The sequence below is a fragment of the Kryptolebias marmoratus genome, linkage group LG21 (assembly GCF_001649575.2).
Source record: "Kryptolebias marmoratus isolate JLee-2015 linkage group LG21, ASM164957v2, whole genome shotgun sequence".
Lineage (NCBI taxonomy): Eukaryota > Metazoa > Chordata > Actinopteri > Cyprinodontiformes > Rivulidae > Kryptolebias > Kryptolebias marmoratus.
This window is the reverse complement of record NC_051450.1, coordinates 7825539-7853237: the sequence shown is the minus strand read 5'-3', so window position 1 is coordinate 7853237 and position 27699 is coordinate 7825539. Positions and strand designations below refer to the sequence as shown.

Sequence of the window (27699 nt, the reverse complement as noted above, 5' to 3'; positions counted from 1 at the left end):
TATATATATATATATATATATATAGTGAAGAAAGCCAATGTATGGTGATCATGACTGATTTATGACAGCAATAAAAGCAGAAAACATCCAAGGGGGTGAATTCTTTTGCAAGGCACTGTATAAGGTGGAAGTTCACAGAAGGGATATTTACACTTAAGATAGTATCTCCCTGGGCTGCAACCTTTGGAAATTAGTTGGTGATTCAATATTGCAAGAAAACAGGCAAATTTTCAGTTCAAGTCTCACTGAATTCTGAGTGTTCGCACCAAGCGACCAACAAGTCATGCTGATGCATTTTGCATGATCAAGTTTTAAAAAAAAACCCAGCTTATTTTCGTGTGCACGGCAAAACTGACCCAATCAACAGTCTGAATCAAAGATAACCTGGTTTTTTGATCACCAACGGGTCTGTTTGATAGAGGCTCAGCTTTATTTTGAGCTGCTCCTGGAAAACCACTTTGGTCTCTTTAAAGATTAGCTAATTGTTCCTGGTTTTGTGCATCAGCTCAGTTTTAGAGTCTGGAATTTAAACCTCACTGACTCTGATTAGCAACCAGAGGCTAAATTTCCACAGCATCTAAAATGTGCCCTTTGTAGTCATGAAGCCAGTGCACCTCAAGAGGATGACCAGGTCTGCATCACAGGACAGCTTCTCCACCCCCTGATTCCCTTCAGTCCGGATGTAGTGGATCTTCTCTCTGATCAGTGAAGAAATAAAAAAGGCAAATTTAGGTGTTAATAGCTAGATTATGTACTAATAGCCATTCTGTATTTGAGCTTAGAGTTAGGATCCTAATTCAGTTATGTGTTCTCCATGTTGTACTGACAATACAAAACACAGTGAAGGGTTTGCGCTTCTGTCCATAACTTCTTCCACACTCACCGTGTTTTAAATCAGTGTAAAAAGTCTTTTAGTCAGAACTGAAAGATTGTTTTCTTAATCTCGACCAACTGAACCATTAAACAGTGGCTAAAGTTACCTAAATAAGATAAAAAAAACACAATTTTTCAAATCAATCTACACATAGAAATAGTTTAGTTCAGGTGTTTTTTAGTGCTTGATGCCGAAGATGAAAGGTTAATAATGTTTTGCCAGTATCTATGAGTGTGTGTCTGGTTCAGAGTATCTTCTGAACCAGTGGTCAGATTTGAGTAAAACTCTCAGAAAGTAATCATTGGATGTACATGAACAACTCATTAACATTTTGAAATCAACCCAGTTCGAGATGGCTAACCTACCTCAGTGTGTGGTTTCTGCTTAGGCTGGGTTGTCGCTCCTGCAACATATCAAATATGTTGGGCTGCCGTAGAAACCCTACGATCTTATCATTGTAGGCTTAAAGACACAAACAGAGTGTTTTCAGAATGTGTTAAATCATGCTGTGGATGTGATCAGTAGTCAAATGTCATGTCAGTGCCTACATAGAGTGTTCAGCTGCTGTGGGTCAGTGTGATGCTGGCTCCGTATGGCTGCTACCAGGCTGTTTCCAGGCCGGGCCATCAGAGAAGCTCCCCGACTCCGGGACACTTCAGAGGCCTGAGGATAAACAAAAGACATGATGTCAGCTGACAGATTGAAAAGCTGTTGAAGTAACGAAGACTTCCTGCTGACTTCATATCCTCTCATATACTCCTTCCTGTTTAAAATTAAAAAAAAAAGTTTGAGGGAAGTTTTAAATGTGGGAAAGGCTCTATGATATGTATTAACTGTAAGAGAAAGGCCCAGAGATTTGGAGGAGCACAGCTGAAAGCTCTGAATCCCACTATGGTTCGGTCGGTAGATGATCCTGAGAAAAGCAGCAAGAACTCTCAGGAGTGATTTTCTGCAGGACTTTCACAGTCTCCCACTCTTTGGGCCCACTCTTCTTTCCAACATTGCTTTAGTTCATTCAGGTTTCCAGACATTGGTTTCTGCAAAATTCTCTTAAAGTCCCACCACAGCATTTCAATCAGGCTGAGGTCTTGGCTTTGACTAAATCATTGCAACACCTTGATTTTTTTTTCTTTTTCAGACATTTTATTGTGGATTAGCTGCTGCATTTGGTCCAAGCTTCAGCTGTCAGACAGACAGTCTCACATTTGACTATAGAATTCTCGGTCTACCGTGGTGTTCATGGTCGACTCAGTGGCTGTAAGGTGCCCAGGTCCTTTGACTGAAAAACAAGCCAAAGCAACAGCCTTCTAGTAAGTAAGTAAGTAAGTAAGTAAGTAAAGTTTATTTAAAAAGCGCTTTTCACAGACAAAATCACAAAGCGCTGTACAATAATAGAAACAGTAAAAACAAAAATCAACCTTAAAAACCATACCAGACACAAAAACCACCAGAAGAAACAGAACAAAATCAAGAGATAGAAGCCTGGGAAAATAAAAAATGTTTTTAGCTGCTTTTTAAAAACCTCCACCGAGTCAGCAAAATTTTACCACCATGCTGCTTTGAGGTGTTTGTGCAGAGAAGACCCAGAGAGGATACACAATCCCTACATCAAGTTCTGGACCTGCACCAGGGTGTCCCCCGAGGAGGATACACCTGAAAAACGTACAGAGGGAGACATCTAGGAGGAATACTAATCAAATGCCCGAACCATCTCAGCTGAGTCCAGTGGCTCTACCCGGTTGAGAACCATGGCTTCAGACTAAGAGGAGCCACTTCACAGTTGGCTATGAACCTCCTCGGTGCACGTTGAAGGTCATAGCTTGAAGATGCCAACAGAACCACATCATCTGCAAAAAGCAGAGACTTAGGTTGCCAAACACTCTCCTCCTCTTTTTGAATGCAGACACAGCTCTGGTTATACAGGGACCAGATTAGACCATTAGAAGCAGTCCTGGCACCCCATACTTCTGCAGGACCCCCCCTCAGAATGCTTCGAGGAACAAGGTCATAAGTCTTCTCTGGATCTATAAAACAAATGTTGACTGAAGAGTCAAACCTGCATGGTTCTCTTAGCAACCGTGCAAGGGTGAAGATCTGATCCACATAAATACTAACACGGAGGAATCAGTTGTGTGTTTTTGAACTCTTCATGACAGATTATAAAGATTAGACAATTTTATTTAAGTCCTGATACAAGAAACCCTAAAACAGAAAGAGTGCAGTCTTTCCTTTCCCATAACTGTATGTTTTTAAAAAACTCAGTGTGCTGACAAGGATGACACACCGACTCTTAACATGAGGGGAGAGATGGATCAGTGGTGACTGAGAAATGGAGATATCTAGAGAGGGTGGACTTGTACCCAACAAGAAGGACTCTTGTTTTATTACTGTTGAGTTTGAGGACAAATTGGGCAAACCAGCTCCTAATCTCTCTTGAAAACTCAGATTTGGAAAAAGAGTAGAAATAAGTTCAGCAGACAGGTACATGTGGGTGCTGTCAGCATAGCAGTGAAATTAAATATTGTGTTTCCTGAAGAAAAAAAAGAAACATAGGGAAAGCAGATAAATTAGATAAAAAAAGGCCCATAAGGATGGAGACCTGGGGAACACCACAGGTAACTGGGAAAGGTTTGTGACTGCAAACTGTCAGATACATAAAACAGTTGAAAGGTATGATGTGCAGTGATACCAATTGACGCTAGATGGTTGAAATGAATCTTATGACAGATGGTGTCAGTCAGAAAGGATGAGCACGGCGAGAAGACCAAATCTTTTGTGACATTGATTAGAGCGGTTTCTACGCCACGGAGTGGGTGATAATTAGATTGAAATTCATAAAAAGTTCTTAGTATTTAGATAATTAGAAATGATGACATAATTGTATTGTGTACATTTGTTTAACTACAGTCTCTGCAAGGAAAGTACATTTTTCACACTAAACACACATAGACCGTCAGGTAAACACAGGAAGTGTTTTCAAGCCGTGTGCTGTACAAGTTCTCCAGATGAACTGATGCTGATGGGATTGAATAGTAGCTGCCACATGTGAAACCTTCAAGGAACCCAATTAGCAGCTCTACAAACAGACAACAAAATGCAAGATAAGGTCTCAAATTATCCCATGTTATATGTAATTATGCAATCCTGAAGAAACAATAAAAACTTAGATGACTCATCAAAAGTCTTGAGATGGTGCCCCCATGACTCAAACAAAACAGATGACAGATTTAAGAAATAGGTCTCAAAAGGTTTAACTTCCTGTTATTCATTTCTCCACAAGGGTGCATTTAAGAGCTTTGAGGCTGGACAAAAAGATTCTGGGGTGAATAATATTGGATTTTTACAGATACCTGCAATTTAGACACCACATCAATCAAAACTTATGAGGAATCATGATTCAAAGTAATTCAGGATCTCTGCAGGTATTCCTAACATTAACTGAGTCTGGAGCTGGTAATAAAATAGCCTCAAAGCTATATAACAGGATCAAATTATCTAAATAAGACAGTACAAATCACACAAGGACAAAATGGGAAACTAAAATAGATCAACTTATTTTAGAAGAAAGTTGGGAGAGATACAGTGGACTGAGTCTAACTCATGGCACGAATTCTGTTGGAAAAACATGGGGACATTTGTTGTTCCACCAATCCAGAAAAGACAGAGTAATGATGATGCTTGTTGGAGAATTCGTGGGACTAACGAAGCCAACCATGGGCGTCTTCTGGAACTGTAAAGTTAAAAGACCTTATTGGGAATAGATTCATAAACATGTAGAGAATGTGCTTGTATTTTGTATTAAAAGATCCAGCTGACTCTAACATTATGTACTTGGTTGAAATTAAATTGGAAAACTGGAATAGATATGATAAGAAACTACTTGTTATACTCTTGGCAGCAAGTAAAAACAGCTGTTGTGAGAAAATGGTTTAACTCAAAACCACCTGCCATTGAAGGGTAAATTGAAATTGTACATGTACATATTTACATAAGAAAGAATATCCTTTTTTTTCCTCAGAGTACAAAGAGAGAAGTTCGACAAAGTCTGGTCAAAATGGACTAAGTATGAAAAACCTGCAAGGTAGGATCTAATCTGGTCATCCAATTTTACATTTATTTTCTTATGTTATTTTATTCTCATTTCTACTTGTAATATGTGAGCCCCCAAAGGCTCATTTGTTCAGGTTTTAGTAATGAATGGTTAAAAATTTAAAACCAAGAAGCAAAGTGGATGAGGGCAATCAGACTTTTTAGCCTCCACATCTTTTGATTTGGTAACTATTAGACAAAAAGAAGTTAAAAATTGAAGCATTTGAAAAGTTTGTAATGTTTCAAAGGTTTTATGCGTTGTAAACTTATTTGCTTTGCTTTCCTTGAGCAATAATTATATATCAAAACAAACCGTGTCTCCTGGCTAACAGCACTGTCAACAGTTCTGTACAGTCGAATGTAAGCGTTGGCGGCAAGGGTGACTGGAGTACCTCCCCGGCGCTGTAGCTGCGTAGTCTCTGCAGGTGCTGTTTGTGGGCGAGGTGGCCCGGCAGCTGGCCGTTCTGCAGAGGGATTCGAGGGTCAATGAAGGTTGTGGCTCGACTGTTGTGGTCCACAAAAAAAGACTGAGGAAAAAGATAACAAGAGGGCCGAAATGAAACATGTTACAGAATTCAGATTTAACATAAGCTACAACAGACAGACTTTGCTGGAGGCTTTGTAAGAGGTCTTAATGTTACAGTTATCCACTTTAAAAGTTATGATCTAATGATAGCAAACTACAATATCAACACAGGTTTTTTTTCTCATACTAGTCTGCGTTTCTGATCATGGTGCAGTGCTGCCCATCTGGTTTAGGACATTCTGTCTATGTGTATGATTTGTCCTACCTTTCCCTGAGGGTCAGTTTTGATTTCCCAGCCTCTGGGCAACTCCAGCTGTGTGTCGGCAAACTTGTTGAGGAAGACCACCAGGTCCCTGTTATGTTGGTAGCGCTCAAAGTTTCTGGCGTCGCGGCGTACCTTCAGTATCATGTGCTTCACACAGCTGCTGCTGGTGAACATACGGTAGGCTGCCTGCAGAGAGACAGTTCGACCAGAATCGTCAATTTATAAAGACGAGAGAATAATTGTGATATTTTTATCCTGTAAATTATGTGACTTTATTGATTTCTTCTGATTAGCAGCGCGTGACAGCAACTCACTGGCTCATGTTGTGTAATTATTCATTAGCAGTTAGAAACATGTTAAGCAGCAAGATGTTCGAATTGTTCATCATACACTGTGGTGTCAGCAATTTTGTAGCAGTAGTTGAATTTTTTACTCTTATTTTTCATCTACTATATAATGTCCTATAGAAAGCTGGTTAAATGCTACAGGAAACGTAGTGTATAGAAGTTGCACAATACATTAGTGAAAATAGACCATGATGCATTGCAGACACAGGAGGCTAATCAAGGCTAATTCTAACATTCACTGCTCATCAGGAGTGTAACAAGTCACTCATTTGACAAGATGAGACAAGATCCTGGGTCCATGAGAGAGAAAGAGTCAAGACAAGAGCCAACCCCTTACAAAAAAATCCCACGAAATTCACATGTGATTCCCATTTTCCACATGTGGTTCACATAATCCACAAAAAAATCACATATTTCCACATGTGATTCCCATTTTCCACATGTGGTTCACATAATCCACAAAAAAATCACATATTTCCACATGTGATTCCCATTTTACACATGTGGAAATGTGGGAATCACATGTGATTCGCATGTGATTCCCATGTGATCACATGTGATCACATGTGAAAGTCACATGTGATTTTCATGGGATTTTTTTGTAAGGGACGTCTACTAAGCTTTCGCCACTGAGCTCCTGAGATGGACTCATTCCTTCACAAATGTTTGATGATGTAGTGAGTGATTAAGTGACTGAGCTGGAGTCTTTCATTCCCACATGAGCTGTATTCGTGTGATGTTTTGAGCAGCACTCACATAGTTGCTGTGCAACACAGTAAAGAACTCAGGGTGTGTGATGAACTTGACGGCAGGCGACTGGAGGAGATTGGTGACTTTCTGGTTGTTGACAGGAGAGGCGGGACCTATAGAAAGGGACGGTGTACGGTGAATCAACAGGCTGGTTTTAGTGCAATCAGACCTGGATAGTATTGATCACCAGAGTATGGTGGATACTGGCCAACATGTTTCTGAACAATATCAAATAAACCCATATAGTCAGAACTGACTCTTTACATTTTTCTAGTTAAGTTCAGTTTATTTTGAGCATGACTATTTCCTCTGCGCTGGAGTATTGTCAACGTATCTGATACATATTTTACAGCTGAAGATTTTGACCCATTTCACAGCATCAGACAACAGAACTGCTCATGGCTGAAACAACACCTTAGAAAAAGTTTAATTCAGACCCATGACACGCTGCATCTAAGTGCAGGTGTTATGAGGAGAGTCGGTGCTGTACCTGTCTGAGCAGGCTCAGAGTCACTGTCTGATCTCTGACTCCCAGCATCCTCCTCTGTAGCCATGGTCCTCTGGATGTTCTGGTACCTGCAGGATAAACCACAGCATCATGCCAGGCTGTTAAGGGTGAAATCAAAACTCACTGTGTTGAGATAATCTTAAAAAAAAAACTCCTGTGGCGACGTCAGTGTACTGAATATATTTAATTAGCTTTTCGCTGCAGTGGAGTAAACTTCAATCCAAACTCTGAGCTTCACAGCCAGAGCTGAAGGCTGGAGTTCTCCTCTCAGACACCAGATGTCAGTATAAATCCACTGCATGAGCTACTCGGACCTCTGATTAGCTCAGTGTGAAACGACTGCTCAAAAGTCCAAAACACAAAAACAAGGTAAAAGGCCTAGCATTCCTTGAAGGAAAGCATATGGCACATGGTCTTTCATGTTAGATTTTAAAATAAGATCATCTAATCTGTAGATGTTTTGGTCAATCCTTGTAAATGACTTTCTGTGCAATCTCAAGCAATATTGTGAGATCTCGTGACACGTGTTAGCGCTCATAGACTACGATGGGGATGACTCTCAGCTACTAACACATCTTGTCTCAATATCTGTATAACTGGGTGTGTTATACCTATTTTTCTGTTTCTTAAGCTCAATTGACTGTGGCAGCCATTTTGAATGGAGATGAATCTAAAGGTTAATCAGGTATAGAGGTACATTCAATGATTACTTTTTGAGATCTTCATTAAAATCTGAATGTCACTCAATGAAAATGTAACTCAAAAATACTAAACTTTTTAATTAATGATAAAAAAATCTGTTTTGTTCTTATGAGAGATAAACAGATTTTATCTGTGTTACAGATTCCTTCTGGGGCTGACCTTCGGTTGAGCTGCTCCATCTGCTGAGTGGAACCTGAGCGGGAGATCCCGTGGTTACACTTTCCACTGTTGCTCGGCCTCTGCCAGGTGGTGGTCCTGTTGATGTGGTCCACGTAGAAAACTCTGCCGTGGCTGTCAACACGGGCTTCCCAGTCTGAGAATCAGAAAATACAGTACAGTCCTCGGTCAAACTCAGTCATGTGTTCATCAAAATGTCCTGCTCCTAAACCTCCATAACTCTGAAGAGAAATTACACAAAAAAATATAAAACAAAATCATCAGTATACTTTCCGACTACTGACATACATGCATTTATTATTCCCTCTGAGCTTCAGAATCCACATCTGTATGCTTATATAAAGTAGTTTTTACTTCAAAGTCAATGATTAAAAGAACAGTGAGGTCATTTTTGAAGTTCTGTCAAATAGTTATCAATAGTTAGCACCTCAGGAGTCAAGACGTCAGCCACAGAGGGTTTGGGTTTTTACAGGACTCTATTCCAGCTACTACTTTTCTTCCACTAGATCCCCTCAGTGTTTTGATCTGTCAACTGTGTTATTTATCTTTTACCAATGAATGTCAGAGTAACAATGAAACTAGCATCTGAAATATGCAGATGAGCCCTATTGCTTCATATTTTCCTAACAGAGCACTTTGCTTTCATTTGAAGGTTTACTTGTGGTTCCTAAAGTTTGTAAAAGTAGAATGGGAGGCACAGCTTTCAGTTCTCAGGCTCCTCTCTTGTTGAACCAACTTCCAGTTTCTGTCCGTGAGACTGACACCCCAGTGTCCGTAGTTCAGCGGTATAAATACCTGGGTCCTGCTGTGGATGATTAGAGGAACTTTGGCCCAAACAGAGACAGAATATGGAAGAGTTTAACCGGTGACTATACTTTTTACAAGAGCTCCAGACTTTTACTGTCAAGGTTTTAATGAAAATGTTTTATTCTGCTGTCGAATTAGATGGAAGTTTAATTATTTGAGCAAAATAAAATCAGACCTAAAATACTGATTGACTTTTGACTATCTGCACATTTCACTGCATGCTCACCGATGTAGTAAAAAAAAAAAGTTTTTTTTTTCCCACTGTTTGAACAGAAAATCTGCAGCGATTCTGTTAAAAAAAAGATTAAAATCACAGGAATCAAATTACAATCAAGCTATAACACAAACAAAATATAAGACTTTTTTGTTAATAGTCACTTTACTTCTATTTATTTGTTTTCCTTTTTCACGTCTCTTCTTCAACAGCCATGCTGACACCTGCTCAGCAGCAACAGGGGCATCTGCACACTGCAGAAGACTTTGGTAATTTAACAGGACATGCAAATATACCCTACCCTGCAAGATGCCACCATGGGAACTGAGTCGTATTATCATTTTCAAAATCGTTTTGTTTGTACACACTGGTCTGATGTCTACAGTATGTTTAGACACCATTTGTGACTGGTCATCTGTGGTCTTGGATGGCATTAAAGAAAGGAAACAAAACTTAGATCCTATTCACCCTGGATGAGGACCCCCCACTCTCCCACCAAAAAACCTGTACACAATCAGAATGTGGCAGTAAATTTTGAAAACCTCCTTCAATGTGAAGGTATCATGATGCTGCTACACTTGTTCTTCTGCTGCATTGCCACATCAGCAGCATGTTCCCATGTTATCATGAACAATCCAAAATGGCACCACCCCAGGCCCCGCACTGAAAAGACTCTCTTAGAGCGCATAGTGATACAACTAGAAGATTACGCCACACTATCATGATGCTTCTGTCACATCTGCTCTAGGTTGCTCCATGCCCTGCTCACAAGCTGCAGAATATATACAGTATATGGGTGGTTCCTGGGCCTTCAGCAACAGTTTCAGATTCACTGCGGAGGAGGAAACACCATGAAAACACAGCATGAAAGGATCCTGAAGAGACGATCCTCATCCAGCAGGCCTGACCATGATGACAACAAGTCCTGCTTTAAAGGTTAATAATGCTGAGTGTGGAGTGGTATTTGTTAGAGCATGAAGAGCTTTGGTTGGTTGCTGCAGATGCAAGTTGACAGTGTGGTGCAAAAGCAGTGGTGGGACGTGCTGCCAAGAGCCTGGCAACTTACTTGGAGTGGACCCCACGTCATAGATACATTGCCATCACTGCCACCCCGCTCCACCCAGAACTCTGATATGCTGCCACCAAGATGATAAACCACAGCCTCACTACAGAAGTTTTGTTGATGCACGAAACTCTCCACGACCTATAATGCTCCACTACATGCAATGGGGATCCCACTGTATTCTTAATATGCACCTAAAGACCTGGCAAAACCCTGCAAAGACCATTTTTGTTCTGGAGGAACAAAAATCCAGTGTAAACTGGGCTTTAGATTTGAATCTGTTGGAGACAGAGTAGTGATGCATTTAGGACTTGTTTGGTTTGTAAGTACCGTATTTTTCCAGAATATAACGCACACTTAAAAGTCTTAAATTTTCTCAAAAAATGACAGTGCGCCTTATAATCTGGAGCGCCTTATATATGTAAAAAGTTGTAATGTTTTAGTACATCTTTGGCAAACTACAAAGCCGCACCACTTGCAGCATTAAGGCTCAGTTATAGTCGCAGGGCTCCGTGCACGGCGTGTGGACCTGAGCGAGCGGTGTTGGCGTTTATACTTGGCGCTTACGTCTGTGCAGTATTCTTCCGTGAGTTTTGAACCATTTGATTATCTTTGTGATCTCTCATAGAGGGATCATATAAATGCTGATACAGGCGAACCAGCTCCACTAGAGCACTGAAATCGTCCATTTTGAATGGACCGTGGTGCGAAGGTACAAAAATTGGGACGTGCACAACGATGTGCCTTATAGTCCGGTGTGCTTTATACATGACAAAAATTCGAAAATGGATCATTCATTGACAGTGCATCTTATAATCCAGTGCGCCCTATGGTGTGAAAAATTTGTTATGATTTCAATGAGCCAGACTAGCAGTGATGTTAAGACTTCAAGAAGCTGTGGCTTAAACTTCGTTCATGTATTTCCATTTGGTGTTAATTAAATCGATATGAAATAGAGGTGCTGATGGGTTTCTTTTATAAATTAACTGTGACAGACGGCAGGGAAGAGTGGACAATGGAAGCAAATAAGAGGAGATGAAATATGAGTGAAAAGCAGACAAACGGGGCAGCATGCACACACAGCCACAGGTCCACAACCACCTGTTTGGATGAGACTCCAGAGTAAGACTGGGAACTGTGGGTTCTTACTTGGAGGTAAAGCTTGGTCAGTGGCAGCAGGAAAATGATTTGGGTCATGGCTGGGTCGCAGAACTGGAACATTGCCAACGGGAGGGGAGAAGTCTGGGCCTACAGAACATCAGAGAGACAGTATGGGATCAAATACCAGGAGGCTGGGATACTCTACAGCAGCTACACGACAGGAAAGAGACTATAAAAACAGATAAAATATGAATTATTTGTTTATTAAGGATTGTAATAACATCCCTGAACACCCGAGAGCTCTGTTCAACCAGGACATTTAATGTGGGGCTCCCACTTGCACATAGGATGTAAAATTTTGGTCATGACACAAAGGTTGAGTTCTGTGGATTTAACATGTTCAGATGTTTCTATGGCTTAGCCAAAAATATTTCAAAGGCTTTTATTAGCAACTACTAGCCCTAATCCCGACTGATGGGAATCCATTCTGGTCTTTTAAGTGTTTGAAGCTGCTTCTTTACTGAACCAGAAGCCTTCAATGGTGTTAAGATCTGGGGGTTTTCTCTCTTTGGATCCAAGATTTCAATGTTAATATATTTGATCCACTTTGTTATCACTTTTGCCTTGTCACCTGATGCTTCATGATGCTAGAAGATACGCAGATCATCGCCAAAGGGAGCCTGGATTGTTGAAGAAAGTTGCTTTCGAAGTACGTTTTGATCCCAGTTTTTATGCAGGACACTGTTGTTGTGAGTGAGACTCCTCCCTAAAGGAGCACCATTTTTTCTTTGCATTCGTTTTGCTGGTGGTATGTTTGTGCTTCTGCCTATTTTCTGTGATTGCAGCATATTTTTTTTGCAGTGTTTTTCTGTTGCATTTGTTTTTTGTGTTTGTGTGCCTTGGAGTTTGCATCATTCATGTGAAAAACAAAGAACAAACAAACAAACAAACAAAAAAAAAACAAAAAACAAACAACTGGACTTTTACTTTGTTTTTAAAGAGGTTCTGATTCCTATCTGGGAAGCTTTATCAAGCTACTTGAAGTGACAGGAAATGAACTCAGATAAGAAGCATTACATCAAACATATCACCTGACAGAAAAAGAAAAATAGTGCATTAAGGAGAGTATGATATGGGAGTCACAGTTCCATAATCAAGCTCATGATTTGTCTTCTCTGCTGGTGTTGCTGCTCACTATTTCCCCACAGAGCAAACACAAACTCCAGCAATTTCTCTTCTTACAAAGATGACACACAATAGCATGGAAAGTTTCAGAGCCATTTGATTATTATGCTGAATATGAAAAACAAGGATGCATGTGTGTATGTCCTACTTTTGTTTAAACTGGGCACTTTCACAAAATAGTCCCACAAAATGTCTATAGAGTCCATCTTAAAGCTGTCACATAATTCACTAATCCACCCGGCCATGTTCGTCATAGGCATGAGCTTTCAGAAATGAAGCGAACATTGTGGAACCAAAAGAGGTGTGGAGTAGTATTGATGTGGAGCACTACACATTAAATGTGCAAAGGGCGTCTGCCTCCTATCATTTTCAAATTATGATGCTGTAACTCAGTTTAGCAATCCTGTTTGTGGTTAACAAAATTCTTCAACTAAATACAAAGTTTAGTTGATCCTCGATCTTCTCTGTAATAAATCTTTTTATTGTTTTTTAGGCTTTTAAATCCCATGGCCGGGTGGTCGCACAAACCGTATGTCATCACTACATCACGTCCTTAAAGGGATAGTCCAGTCAACTTTGAAGTGATATTTTATCAAATAGTTAGCACCTTATCAACCATGATATCAGTCATAGAGCATGGATATATTGAGAAAGGACCAAAAGTCTTTGTCCAGGCTAGGCTAACAAGTTCCAGTTTTTTTTTTTAATATTTCAGGCTTATAACATCTTATCCTAGCAAAAATGTACATGTTGTTCGTGACATGTTTTACTCATCGACTTTGTTCTCTGACCTGATTTATTGTGTCAGCTTAAAACTGTGTTTGATAACAGATAACACATTACCATTACTCAGTTTTAAAAACTGTCTAATGCCAGAGGGTGTGGTCTTGGAGGGTGGGCAAACTTTGATTGTTGTAACATTCACAGATTTCATGCAATTTCCACCAAAATGCATAGGAATAGTTGTTGTCCAAAGCTCAACATATGTACATGTACAACCCTTTCCCATTCCTTTAGTTTGATATTCAAGTTTTACAGTTGGTACACTTATTAGGCTTATTGGGGTCTAAAAAAAAGTCTAATGCATCATTATCTTGAAGCAAACAGGAAGTCAGCCGTTTTGAATTAAAGTCAGTATTTTGACTCTTGTTTTGGCCATTTCCAGACTTTACATTCGAACAAACCTCTCCTGAAAGTTCTGAAGTATCGGCTTCAAACTTTATCAATATACTATTAAAACGTGGAGGATTAAAATTTGAGCTTTTTGCCATGGAAAAAAAAGGTTTTAACAAAATTGGTGTAACTAACGAAAAACGTCTGATCTGCACCAAAGTACAAACGTTCAATCTTAGTCTGATCCTCGACCCATCCATGTGTCAAGAAGTCACTAAGGACTGCAAAAGAGTCTCTTGATCTAATGTCCAACACTAAACAAGGAGTCAACCATTTTAGCTTGAAGTCATCGTTTTCATGCCACTTACTGCCCAATAATGCAACGCATATTGTGAGAGGCTATTCATGGCTGCTTGCAGCTTTAAAATAGTATTATTGGGCATCAAGGCTGTTTTTTCTAATAACTACAGATTTAAAGACAGAAATTAAAAGAAAAAAAATCCAGTTCTCTTCAAACCAAGCAATTAACTCCTAAAATAAAAGGTTGTTCTTTCTCTGTAGTTTATACAAGCACACAAATATAACCTATATCATTATAGGTTATAAATCCTATAATGATACCTGCACAAGTGCATGGATGTGAAATGGTACCTGTTTCAAAACCTATTTGTACAAAGTGGGAGCCACTGAGCATAAGGCAGTGATATGACTTGGTACAGGTACAACCTGCCCATCATTCATGTAAAACACACACAGCTGATTTACAGGACTAATTCCATGATACAATTTTTTATGCCAAAACAACAAAAAAAATTGTCAGGACTCTATCTTCCTCTTTAATTCTTACCATTTTTGTCATAAATGAAACGTTTTTACTGTTTAAAGTAAAAAAGTTTAGTTTTCACACTAAAAATGTTTAGATTTTTACATTAAAAGCCCCCAACAGTAAACTATGGAGGTGTATGGCCTTTCTCAGAATTACTGAAGTGATCTTGTTAACAATGAGAACATCTTGACCTCACAGAAACAAAAAGCTTATATTTGAGAATTTGCTGCATGACTGTGGTCCCTGAATACACTGGATCACAGAAACAGCTGCTACACAGATTGGACTTGAAACAAAGTTACTTAAATGCCAATTAACACATTTTCTAGAAAGGTCAGCCTTATTTCATACAGGTGAAAATGTACAGTCCTCTGTTCTCTGACCTGTTGTCTTCTGAGCTTCATCTTTCTCATTTGTTAAATCTCTGTGCTCTCAGTTGAGACATGAGGAGTGACCTTTGACACAGGGAACGTGAGACAACCAAACAGAGGAAGATGGTGTTTAATCTCACCGATGCTGTTTTTGTCACTGGGTCCAGGCACAACTGGCTCCCCCTGCTCTCCTTTCCTGGCCTCCTTCCACCTGCCCGTCCTTCTCTCTCCTCCTGCCCCGCCTATATCCGGACCCTCGGGCGGGACGACATCCGGCACTGATTCAAAGGCGCTCTCCTCGTCCTCGTCTTCATCCTGAGAGGAGAACACGGTGCTGCCGGAGAGCCGGTTGCTGTCCACTGAGGATAGGCGGGTGTGGCTGCAGAAGCGGCCCCTCCACTCGTAGCCCGAGTTGCTGTAGCACGATGTGCTATAACAGGACGTGCTGTAGCAGGAGGTGCTGTAGCAGGAAGTGTCGCAGAACTCACATTCGTGCTCCCCCGGAGGCCTGTGGGTGCTGCCACAAACTCTCCTTCCTCCTCCGTTACTAGAATCTCCCTCTTCACTCTCCAGACAGGAGGGAGAGATCCTCCTCCCTGCTGCAAGACCTCCTCTTCCTGCATCGCCTTCCAGGAGCTGGTTGAGCTCAGACAGGCGCTCAATGGAGAGGCTGCGGGGCAGAGAGCGCTGGCAGCAGGGCCCAGGACACTCTGGCACCTGCAGGAACACACAGACAGGTATACGCTGAGCAGCCAAAAGGCCTCAGTTTTCTGTACGTTCCATGTACTCCCTGTTGGACTCCATTACTCAGGCCAAACGTACAATGGATGGTAATTAAAACACAGTTGAATGTGAGCTCAAAGAGCTGTGGATTATACACACAGTTTAATTAAATCCTAAACAAAGTTGTGTTTAATTAAACCACTACAGATAAAACAAAAAGCTTAAGCTAAAGGTTAATGTGTTAAAGCACAACTCATTGTGTGTGAGCTGGTTCTGTCTGAAAACTGAAATACTATCTATGACTTTTTGAAACTGTAGACAGTGGGAGTAACTAATTTAACTCCTACTCAGTGTGGGAGTACAGCTTCCCATCAGTGGTGCTACCTGAGATGGAGAATGGGTCGTATCCTCCTCCTCCTGCTCCCACTCCTCGTCTTTAGATGTTTTGAGTGTCGGTGATGTAGCGTCGGAGTCCTCAGCAGTGCTCATGCTTTCTCCCTCCCCCATTGGCTCCTTCTCCTGGCTGGGAGCTGTGGCCGAGGGGAGGCTATGGAGGAGGTGGTGAATCCGGATGTAGTGGGATCTCGGTGTTTCTGGCTCGCCGCAAGCCGACGCAATCACAGTCTCCAGCTCTGACACTGGGAGGGAGCAAGGGCGGGTTTTACGCCGTGCGGGAGCATGGGAGCTGTAGCTTGTGAAGAGAGACTGGCAGGAGCAAGGAGCACAGCTTGTTTCGCCTGCCTCTGTCACCTCCTGCAGGACTTCCTGGGATGGAGGGTTCTCCTCCACAGCAGCAGTTCCATCATTCATTGGTGCTGCGGCAGGATCTTCAGACTCCAGCTGTGTTTTGTCCTCAGCCTCCTCTTCTACCACCACCTCCTCCTCAGTTTGTGGAACTGACTCCTCTCTCCGCTCCTCTTCTCCTCTCTCCTGCGGTTCAGGTAAGACGCCCCCCTCTTGCTGTTCTTCAGGCTGTGAGGGCGGGGGTTCATCCCTCACTGTGTTCTCCTCCTCTACAGCCCCCTGCTCCACCTGAGCAGTTGTCTCCTCTTCCTCCCTCTCAGTGGGGGAGTTGTCCTGATTTGTGGGAGTGCCTGCCTCAGGAGGAGCATCCATGGGGAGCTCAGTCACGTCAGGGCCCACACTCAGAGCATCATCATCAGGGACACCAGCAGCATGGTTCACTTCGGCTGCATTTCCCTGCTCTGCGCAGGCCAGCTCCATGACCAGAGAGACCTCCTCATCATCTGCAGACAAAACAAAAAAAAAGAAAGAGATTTATTTATAGAAGCTGCTGTAATCAGACTTCTGTTTCGAAAATTTAAAGAAAAGGATCTGTGCATTCTGCTGTTGCTCATTCACACTCAGCTTCACTCCTGTTCTGCAGCGGAGATGAGCTTCTTTCTGTCCACACATCACTCCACTCAGGCTGACTGGAGCCGTGTGACCAGATCCAAATCAAGAAAATGTGAGACATGTTTGAGGGAATACAGGTACTGATAATATGTGCTCACTGTGCATTAGATCGAGAGAAACAAAATGAAGTCTGAAAATATCAATCCTCAGTCCTTCTTGAGCTCTTCTGCATGAGTGAGAACATTTGGATTTCAAACTGAACTTCATCTGAATCCTTCATTGAGCTTATCCTTAACGTTTTAGCATATGGTTTGGGAACTAAAGGTAAATATATCCAAAGTTTTCAAACTGAACTCAAATCTGAACATTGCAGTGTTTGAATGCTTCAGGTTGTATGCTATTTAGGTGGAGATGACATTTAGTGACTAACAGAGTGACATAAAAATTTGACCAAATTATAGCCTTTTTTGTGTTAGTTAAGGTCAATTAGCCGTGGCAGCCATCTTAAACTGGGTGAACTCCAAATGTTAATCATTTGTACCTGCTCACATTAAAACATTATTACCTTTTTGCCATTGGCAGCAGGGAATCATAAGAAACCTGCCAAATGTTAGTGGTGTGTGATATTTACCCTTCCTACTAAAAGGGTCCAAAAGGGCCTTGCTCACAAATGTGGGGGGTTCATGAACCATTTGTGCTGCTGGGTACGGCAGCTTCGTACCTACCTGGGTGGATAGACGATGTCAGCTCAAAACAGAACAGCAGCTGCCCACAGACATGATCTGTCGGCAACTTGCGGCCCAGAGAATAACTCACAACTCGATCTCTGTGGACGAAACACAAACAGTGGAAGCTGAAAACGCAGACTAACATCAGGGGATCTTTTCAGGAAAGAATCTAGAGCAACACACACACACACACACACACATATATATATATATATATATATATATATATATATATATATATATATATATATATGAGGGAGTGTAGGAATAGATACAGTCTGAGCTTAAACAAACCTCTGTATGAGTGTGTGCTGTGTGTTTTTACCCGATAGCATGTTTTTCCAGCAGTCTCTGGACAGGCACGGAGAGCTTTCCCAGAAAACGCTTGATGATTGGCCGACTCTTAGCAAACTTGTCCTTCACCTCGATCTCCAGGACGTCAGTAGGCAGAGACACAAAGTTAAACCTCTGCAGGAACAGGACGACACAAAACAGACAGCACTATTAGGACTGGGCTGCAGAGTGGACAAGAGGCTGTCTAGGTGGTCACTAAAATCATTTTTGAGCTGATACTGTTTTCATGTGGACAGATCTACACCTGATCATATACATATGCACATTCAAATAAACCTAAGAGCAGCGGCGGGTTACACCGGTGCATTCAAGTGATTTACTGTGAGAGAGAGTTCATGAGCCTAATCACTTCTGGAAAGAAGCTGTTCTTCCGTCAGGTTGATGTAGCTTTGATGCTTCGCAGTCTCCTGCATGAAGGCAGGGGGGCAAACAGTCTGTGAGCAGGATGGGTGGAGTCCTTCATGATGCCAGCAACTCTGCTCCTGCATCTCCTGATGTAGCTGTCACCGACTGCTGTGAGACTCCTCCCAGTGTCGACTATATATGATGCTAATGATGTAGAATTGGGCTGTGCATTTTTCACATTTTAGATGATTTGTTCAGGCGTCAATGAAACAGTTGACAGCCTATTAGCTTTGTTCATTAATGTGCATCAGAGAATATTTACTAAATAACATATTTGATCACTGAAGTGATTTGCACATTATGCATCAGAGGCAAAGCTAAATAAAGCTCTTGATTGAGGAGTTAGAAGTTTAAGATCTTTCTGTCCAGACCTAAACAGCAGCAGCCTATTGGTTAAAGTGTGTAACTGTGTTTTTGTGTGTGGGACTTTGCGTAAAGTTGGAAATGCGTCAGCCTCAGAGATGTGCCCTTGGCAAAAATGCATGCCGCAAATGATCCAGTTTTATGGAAGTGCCACTGATGCACTGCTGCATTCATTTAAGATAAGTGCATGTATTTCATGTAAGTTGTTTGTAATGTTTATGGGCAGCAATGGCAAGAAATGAACATTTTTTTTTGTAACTGTGTGTGCTGCTCTGATGACAAGTGCACACACACTGTCACTCCTTTTAAAGTCTCACTCAACATTTTCATGCTCTACTGCCTGATGTATGAGTCTCCAACTCACATCCTGTAAAAATCCTCATTTTCCAGCATGTAGACATGATTTTTGATCGCGCAGAAAGGAGATACACATGCAGAACATATTTACATATATTTGTATTTTTAAATTCAGGCCTGTCAGGGGTTAGGGGTCTCATATGTGCTCAGTTCCACATTGATCTGATGTACAAAAGAAATGTGCTTGGATTTATGCAACCCAACAGTTTCATACAACTGGATTTTTTTGTGCGTACGCCATTTTCTTCATTTAGGTGTACTCCAAGTTGCAGTAGAAAATCCACACAACTCTTTGCACATGACGCCTTTGGAGATTTTTGTTTTCCTAAGAAAACTTAAACATTTTTATTGTGAACAGTCAATCACTTTTACCAGAAGTTAGGGAAAAAAAATTATAATACTCTTAAGGTGACAAGCATTTTTTTAGATTATCCAGCAAAATATTATTCTTTTTTTTTAAATGTAAGACATTTCCAACTCCAAGTGATTCACTAAATATCAGCTGTATGTTTACAGCCAGCAGACAAAATTTAACTGGAATTTATTCTTATGATTAATGTAAGAGCATTATGTTATTGCTTTTTAATTATAATGACTACCATCTTACCTCATATTACCCTTACAGGTAAAAAATAATAATCTTTCTGCAGCCATTATTATTATAATTATTATTATTATTATTGTAATGAGCAGCAGTGAAAATTAACAGATGGATATGTTCTATTTCATTAATTGTTGTTCTTAAAGAGAAATTGGTATAAGAGATGTACAAATATTGAAAATTGTTAACGGCCCACAAAACCAGAACGGGTGCATCTCTACTGAAAGGTGTATGAGAGTCTGAGTTGTGGAAACTCTGAGGACATAACTCAGACTCCTTTGCATGGTTGTTTAATATTATCTTCATCGCAGAGAAACACTAATGATGAACACAGACGTGAACAAACAGTTTGCATGGAGAGAAGAGGGAGGGAAGTCTCATTGACTGAACAATTCGATTCACCTCCACCTCAAAGTTTCATCAGCTCTTTGCCTCTCAGCTCAAACAAATTAGCAAGAGGTTCAAACTTTATTTTCTCAGCTCCGAAGACAACAAATTTCCAAATGAACTCAACATTAGGATGGTTCTGTTTTAAATAAATGTACCTTCAGCAGCTTTAGAAGGACGGGAGAAGCTGCTCTGACAGGTTTGTGACCTGCTGTCACACAGTTCTTATAAAGTGGTGGAGACATCATCTGTGCTAATTTCACCGGACAAAATCATGAGACAAGTTTTTTTTGGGGGGCTTTGCGAAAATTTTCAACCCAGTGAGAAATCTTGTGGTGTTTTAGTCTTGAAAGACCTCTTGACACACTATCTTGATATAAACCCTATTATCTAACTGTTTTTTATCATGAGTAGTTTCGATTCATTAACAATGTATTTTAACAGTATCCACAGCCAGTACCTGAAGTAAAAACCTTAAGAAATCAGTTTCAACACAACAGAAAGTTCAATCCCTGCTATTTTCAGATGATGCAGTCCTGTTAGCGCCATTGTGCCGTGATCTCCAGCTCTCCAGCTCTCAGTCGAGTGAGAAGCAGCTGGGATAAGAATCAGTACCTCTAAATCTGAGGCCATAGTCCTCTGTCAGAAAAGGGCAGATTGCTCTCTCTGGGTTGGGAACTACAATAGAGTCCATCAACAAAAATAGCATAAACCCACCCCAATGTTCAAAATAACAAAAGCACAGAACACAATAAAAACTAATCTTTGTTTATTGAGCTACTTTATAAATTGCACTCATTTTAATTTTCTTGAACTTTTATAATGAGTCAGAATAGTTCCTCAGTTTGCACATCGTGAACTGCAGCGTGGACATCGTGCAGCTTGAGCTGACAGGCTGTGGACTCCCATTACAGATACATTATATTGTTTCTGCAGGCAACCGAGCATCACTCAGCATAGAAGCAGACTGGAATAAGAAAGTGGCTAAAAGCTGAGTGGATGCTGCCAGAAGGGAAACTGCATTAAATCAGAGTATGGAGTCTCTTCAGGGACATGATAGAAAGCAAGTGACTGTGTTTTTGAACACAGGCTGCAGTCAGATGTGAAACATGCAGATAAAACACAAAGAACCCAGTTTCTTAGTCCAAGTGTTCATGCACGGTTTTCATTTCAAAACCCCAAACTTTTCAAAAGTCATCCATTCAGATTTTTCAGGCAGATTTTGGATCATTTTTATATCCAGGTGCCAACATTTATGTACAGTTAATTCATGCATGTTAATCAGCCTTTATTATCTGTATACTCCAAACACCAATAAAACCCCCAGAAGATATAAATTATACTGCAGGAAACAACACAATTTACAAAAAACAAAGTGTGTGTCTCATTCACACACAGCTGCCAAACATTGTACAGTGATTTTTAGGGAACCTGTGGACCACTGTCTCATCCAAGGACACATTAACGTATAAAAGGGGATACTGACTTAAATAAAGATGGACAAAGAAAGTCCATGAACTTCTATTGTTTAATATTTAGGCCAAAATGTCTGCCATGTATTTTTGGAGCCAGTGTCTGTACACATGGGGTTCGGGGCTGTACCCATGATACGAAAGTCCAATTACTTTTGAGTTGCTACTAGCAGTGTTTTTTCTTAATACTTTTCCCCGTTCAGTAACATTTGGTTTGGTTAATCACCTAATCAGTACCTTATTAAGTAGAATGAGATGTGCTTGTGTTTGGATTCACCAGACATTGGAATGGAATTGCCATCATGGATGTGGAGATGGTAATTTCAGAAAGATTTAGCAGTGGTCTCTTAATTTTTTCCAAAGCTATGTACCCCATATACAGAGAATGTTATTGTAAACTGTGTTAATGTGTTGCTATAATAGTTCAAACTAGACAGAAAATGATCTGTCAGGCTAAATGATTACAACACAAACAGTAAAATGCCATAAACAAAAATTAATTATATACTCTTTATTCACATAGTGACCACATGGTGAGAGCTTTGGAGAGCTTTTGTCAACACTTTGCACCCATGTACGTAGCACATGCACATTACCCTGCATGCACACAACCCTGCATGCCCTTATGTACAGAAACATAATCTCCATTCATCTACACCAGGGAGCAAGAAATCCCTCAATCAATTTTTTATTAAGCTTTTAGAAAACTACATATCCAGAAGTTGCGATAATGATTTTTTTTTTAAACCAACACAAAAATCAAAATGATATGGACGTGATATTTAAATCTAATCGGGAACTCTAACCCTGTCAAGACAAGTCTAGTTTATTATGGAGGTACATTTAAATGCCTAACATTCCTTGAAGAAATGTATATCGTCTGGTGCCTCTCATATCAAAGTTTTAGAAAAAGATATTTTCATGATGAGAAATGGCATTATTGCTGTTTTGGTCAAACCTCAAAAATAATGTTTTGGGCAATCTCGTGATATGGCGAGAGCTTCTGAGATATGTAGCCTTCAAGGTACGTATGTGTTAAGGATGACTTTAAGCTACTACCGCAACAAATTTTAGTTCAAAATCTGCAAAATCGACTAAGGTATAGCTAAGTACTCAAGTCTAATTCGTACTGTCCAGTCAAACTGGCACATTAGATTAGGCTAAGTCATTGAGTAACAAGTAACTAGAATTAGCTCCTACGCCTGAACCAGTCTGAAGAAACAAACCACCTCCATGTTGTCCTTTGGCTCTGTGCACCAAACTCTCCACTGACCTGATCACCGAGGGTACCAGCCCAGCTTACTGCCCAACCTCGCAGAATCAGACGGCTTCTATCACCAACCTACAGCTTCTGTCACTCATCCAAGGCCAACAGCGTGGTTCTCCTGGGAGATGCTCAACTTCAGGAGTACCAACCTCTGGTTTTCAGTTGACCTATTCCTGCTTAGTATCACTGAGGGTAGCTGAATTCATCTCCCAGTAAGGTGGCCAAGTATTTGCTATGGCGGTGATGAGTCCTGGTGCCCCAAAATATTAGAATCAGGTTCGGTCTGGTCCTGCACTAATAATTTCCCCTCCTGAACCTCCTCCCTCACCAAAATTCCACTTAAATTCATTTAAACTCCATCTTGTGCCTCAGAATACATTGTTTTATTTTTCATTACCCAGATTTTTTCCCTTAATCAAGCATTTTATTCGCAATTTAAATAAACACGATCGGCAATAGATGGTTTTATTTTCAGTTATGTAAATAAATGTATAACATAAAATTATTTCACAGCCAACTGTGTCTTGTGAGTGTGGTCAAGGTTCTCTTCAAAAAAAAAAACCTTTACGGTTTTGTTGAGACTGATAAAAATGCTTTCCCCTAGCAGTTGTGCCCTAACAAGTGCTCACTAATTATTAATTAATAAACCAATTCATTGACTAATAATTAATGCATTTAACTCTTATAATCTCTCCCCTACAACTTTGTACCCTCAGGCCCCAAAACAGTGTGTGCATGTATGTATTTATATATATATATAGTAATCTCTAAAGGGTAAAAGGTGTATATATAACATACACCTTTTTTAACCTTTAGGTCACTCTTGTAAAAGTGTAATATATATATATATATATATATATATATATATATATATATTTTTTTTTTTTTTTTTTTCACTACATCAAATCTTTTCATTGATCCCAGAACCTTAGACTTAAAGTTTTTATTACATTTTAAATATATTTTTTGTTTTTATGCCTTTTTGTCACAAGATGTCCTGTGTTTTGTCATGTCAGTGTATTTACAATTCATGGCATAAAACACAGATCACGGTGAGGTACATTTTACATGCTTGTGTGCTCCACATTCTTTGCACTGGTTTCACACCCTTCTGCACTGTGGGCAAAAGACACTGCCTCCACTTTCTGGAGGGCCCTGGGGGTGGCTGTTCCTCCTCTCGACCATGGACACGACCCCAGGCTTGTAAAACCTCTGGGTAAACCTGTTCCAAGAAGAGCCACCATCTGAAGCATTTGGCACAGTTTTAGCTGGGGTCCAGAGCGGTGAACAGGACGTAGGCATTAGCATGACATGTCTATTGTGTGGTAAAGCAGGCATACAAGCCACCTACGTGTCTACTGACAGCAGAAGTAGGTGCCACAAACCAAAAACTGGACATCGATGTCTCATTGTTCCATAGCCTCTTAACTTGTGCTGTGACCTGAACATGCCTGCCAGATCAGCAGCCTCAGGTAGGCCTGCAGCTCCTCCTCATTCAAGGCCTTATATCCATTTACTGACCTCCTCCCCTGCAGGTTTGTGAAGCGCACAATTAGCTGCTGGCTGTCCTCTGGGATAAAAAGGTCATATGCAGTATTAGGAATGCTGATTCTAGCAAGTGTAAAGTAAGTCAGCCCTGAGGTCAAGATAGAAGACGGAACGAATAGCAAGGTCTCCTAATGACCACGGGTTTTCCCAGTTTTTAAACTCCATGGAGAATTGTCACTCTCCATTGACTCTTCCCTTTCCTCCTTCTCCTGATGAGCCCCCCTGTCAGATGAATCCTCCCTGCTGGGAACATCCTCCCTAATGACAAACTGCTCTCTGTTCTCAGAAAATTGCAAAACTGCATCAAAAGCCTTTGTTAGTTTCAGGCTTTTCTTCATGGCTGGCAGCTAGAGAAATGACAAGCCAGACAAGGCTGCAAACTATTCTTGCAGACGCATAAACATTTTATACCACACACAAGAGAGAGGTTTTCTGTTGGTAAATTAAAAAAAAAAAAATATATATATATATATATATATATATATATAAAGAGTCCATTTGACTTTTGATGACTTGAAGATAAAGACTTATTAGTTATTTATGGGAAAAGCATTCTAATATTTAGGATTACAGTATATAAAAATGAGGTTAAAATGGGAGTCAGTGGGACCAAATTGGACTTGAGGTTAAAGAGTGTACGCAATGTGTAAATCTCCTATTCTGTACACCTTGCAATATAGGGGCTCAGAGTATTTTAAAAATGATGATAAGAAACAAGATGTGTCCATTTTTTATGCAGTTAGCCTTTAAACTAACAGCTATATTGAGAATCAAAAATATCAAATAAACAAAATGCACATGTTTAGTTCACCAATGTCTTCAGGGTTATAACTTCAGCATAAACTATTGCAGTCAACCCTATTTGTCTGTTAGCAAAATATCTCAAGAACCAGAGAACAGATTTTAATGAGATTTCCACAAAGCAGTCATTGGATGTAAATCTACAACTGATTAGCTTTTGGAGTCCACCAAATTCAAGATGGCTGCCACAGCTAATCAACCTTAACAAACACAGAAAGAGTTACAACTATAACGGTAAAGACAAATAGACAGGCAAAAATACGGTTGCTCTGCCTTCGCCTGTGACAGCAAGAAAAATAAATCTGAACTGATTCCGAAACAGTGTACTGATACGAGCGAATGTGATTGTAAACAACCAAAATGTGAATCACACAAATACAACATTAAACAGGGTGACTGCAGCCTCAGAATGCTGAGAGCAAATTCAAAATGTGACAAAAAGCTGAATGTCAAGGAGAAAAACTTCTGATTATCCCAGATCCAAATTTCTCCAAAAGGACAAAATAATTATTCGACCAAAAACACAACAATAATAAATCTACACGCTGATGTACAAGAGACCATACAGACTTAAGCTTATAACACATGACACAATAAACAACGGCAATAATATTAATAATTGGCTATAATTCAGCCAGTTTACCACCATATTATGCTAAAATTTGGTGTTGCAGCAGCTGAGAGTCGTTCACAACATACAGTATACTCCAAGCACTAAAAAGTCATGCAAAATATTACAACATATAACACAAGACTGTACATAACATTTCTTGCAAAGTTCGACTAAAACAGCGGAAACTCTTAATGTTTCAACATTAGATCCTGATAAAATATCTTGAGAAATGTGTGAGCGAGTACCTCTGTGCTCCACTGAGGGTTGACTGTGTTGCACACCACTCCAGAGCGTTTCTCCTGGCCGTGGTGCGGCAGCGAGGGGAAGATGCTGTGTTTCCCAGGCTGGATGGAGAGTTTCAGGTACGGGTCGGGATAGAAGAACATCCCCTTCTTCAGACCAACTGCCTGAAGGTCTGACGGACAGAGATACGAAAGGGAGGAAGGACAAGGTATGCTGAAATGAGAACATGTTTTTCATCTGATATGAAGACTGTCACACATTCAGAACAAATGTAAACAAATAATAAAGCTGTCATTTATGTGATTTAGATAACCACCAGTTAAACAGGCAACATTCACAAATAAATTCAGCTTGTTTTGGACATATACAACACATTAGGACACTGAAATTACAGGCCTAGTATTCCTTGAAAGAATGCTGTCGATTTCATGCTCAAGTTTTAAAATAAGATCAACCTTTGATGACAAGGGATTGGGCAAAAGTTGTTTTGGTTATACCTTAAAATTAGCATTATGTGTAATCTCATGCGATATCACGAAATGTCACACTCAGACTTTTAACTGAGGATGGCATTTTGTGATTGCACAAAAGTGTTTTCTTGTTTCAGACTTGTGTTCACAAAGAACAAGGTTGAAGGAGCCTGGAAGCTGTAGTTTTTAAAAAAGGAGCACCAGAGTGTGTGTTTTCACAACAAATGCATCGTTTCCTGTTCATGGTGTATTATCGTGGCTAGGTTACAGCGCCACATACAGGCTTGGCACAGCTAGGTCTGATAGGTTGTTTTCTGTGTTTCCCTGTAAATGAACACAATTCAAGATTTCAACAAAAGAATAACAATTTAGGAAACTTAAGAAAAATCTTTTGTCATTGTTTCTAAAAACATCCTTGTATTCACGGCACTGTTTCTAGAAATGACTTCATCCACATGGAAACTCATAATATTACCCAAAATGCTGCATAACTCCTCTGTCAAAAGGGTTGGGAAATGAAGAGAGGAAGATAGTGTGGGCACCTGAGGGAGAATGTGGTGCAATAACTACTGCTTTTTTATTCTAGTTTTCAGTTGTCTTTCATCGCAGATACCGGAGAGAAATGGTTACCACAGATTAAAAGTGTACCTAACTGCTGCTTACTTTTGTATCTATTTTGACTATTTTTTTGTGCAATAATTACTTAATAACAACTTTGGTGCAATAGCTACTGTTTTCAAATTCACATCAGTATCTCCTTGCATTTTGTTTTTTATACTTGTAACGTGGTTGTCTTTTGTTGCATCTTTGTTGGTTCTTATCATGTTGTGTGAATGGAAGCAGTTGGCAAATACTGAATTTCTTTGTCTTAACTTATCTTTTCTTATCTTATCTTATCAATAAGGGAGTTTGATCTGCTATATATAAGGAAATGTTATTGTTCTAATAAATCAATCAAACAGCTGCAGCTGATCCAGAACGCTGCTGCTCGTGTTCTCACTAAAACCAGGAAGATAGAGCACATAACACCAGTTTTAAAGTCCCTACACTGGCTCCCTGTAGCTCAAAGAATAGACTTTAAAATACTGTTGTT

At 40.2% G+C, this 27699-nt stretch overlaps 1 protein-coding gene across 2 annotated transcripts in view; it reads right to left on the bottom strand.

Annotated features, from left to right (window-relative positions):
- Positions 1-27699, bottom strand: part of LOC108234712 (E3 ubiquitin-protein ligase HECW1) — a 77248-nt gene that overhangs the window by 22759 nt on the left and 26790 nt on the right. The window contains exons 7-20 of one of the 2 annotated variants that reach the window (XM_017414101.3): positions 26139-26308; positions 18051-18193; positions 17723-17823; positions 16026-16888; positions 15059-15635; positions 11472-11570; positions 8221-8374; positions 7342-7427; positions 6858-6964; positions 5755-5940; positions 5356-5490; positions 1423-1537; positions 1240-1336; positions 615-698 (exon numbers count right to left, since the gene is read on the bottom strand). In XM_017414101.3, the coding sequence (XP_017269590.1) occupies positions 615-698; positions 1240-1336; positions 1423-1537; positions 5356-5490; positions 5755-5940; positions 6858-6964; positions 7342-7427; positions 8221-8374; positions 11472-11570; positions 15059-15635; positions 16026-16888; positions 17723-17823; positions 18051-18193; positions 26139-26308 (2917 nt within the window). The remainder of the gene's footprint in view (positions 1-614; positions 699-1239; positions 1337-1422; positions 1538-5355; positions 5491-5754; positions 5941-6857; positions 6965-7341; positions 7428-8220; positions 8375-11471; positions 11571-15058; positions 15636-16025; positions 16889-17722; positions 17824-18050; positions 18194-26138; positions 26309-27699) is intronic. The other variant, XM_017414103.3, reaches the window with a different exon arrangement.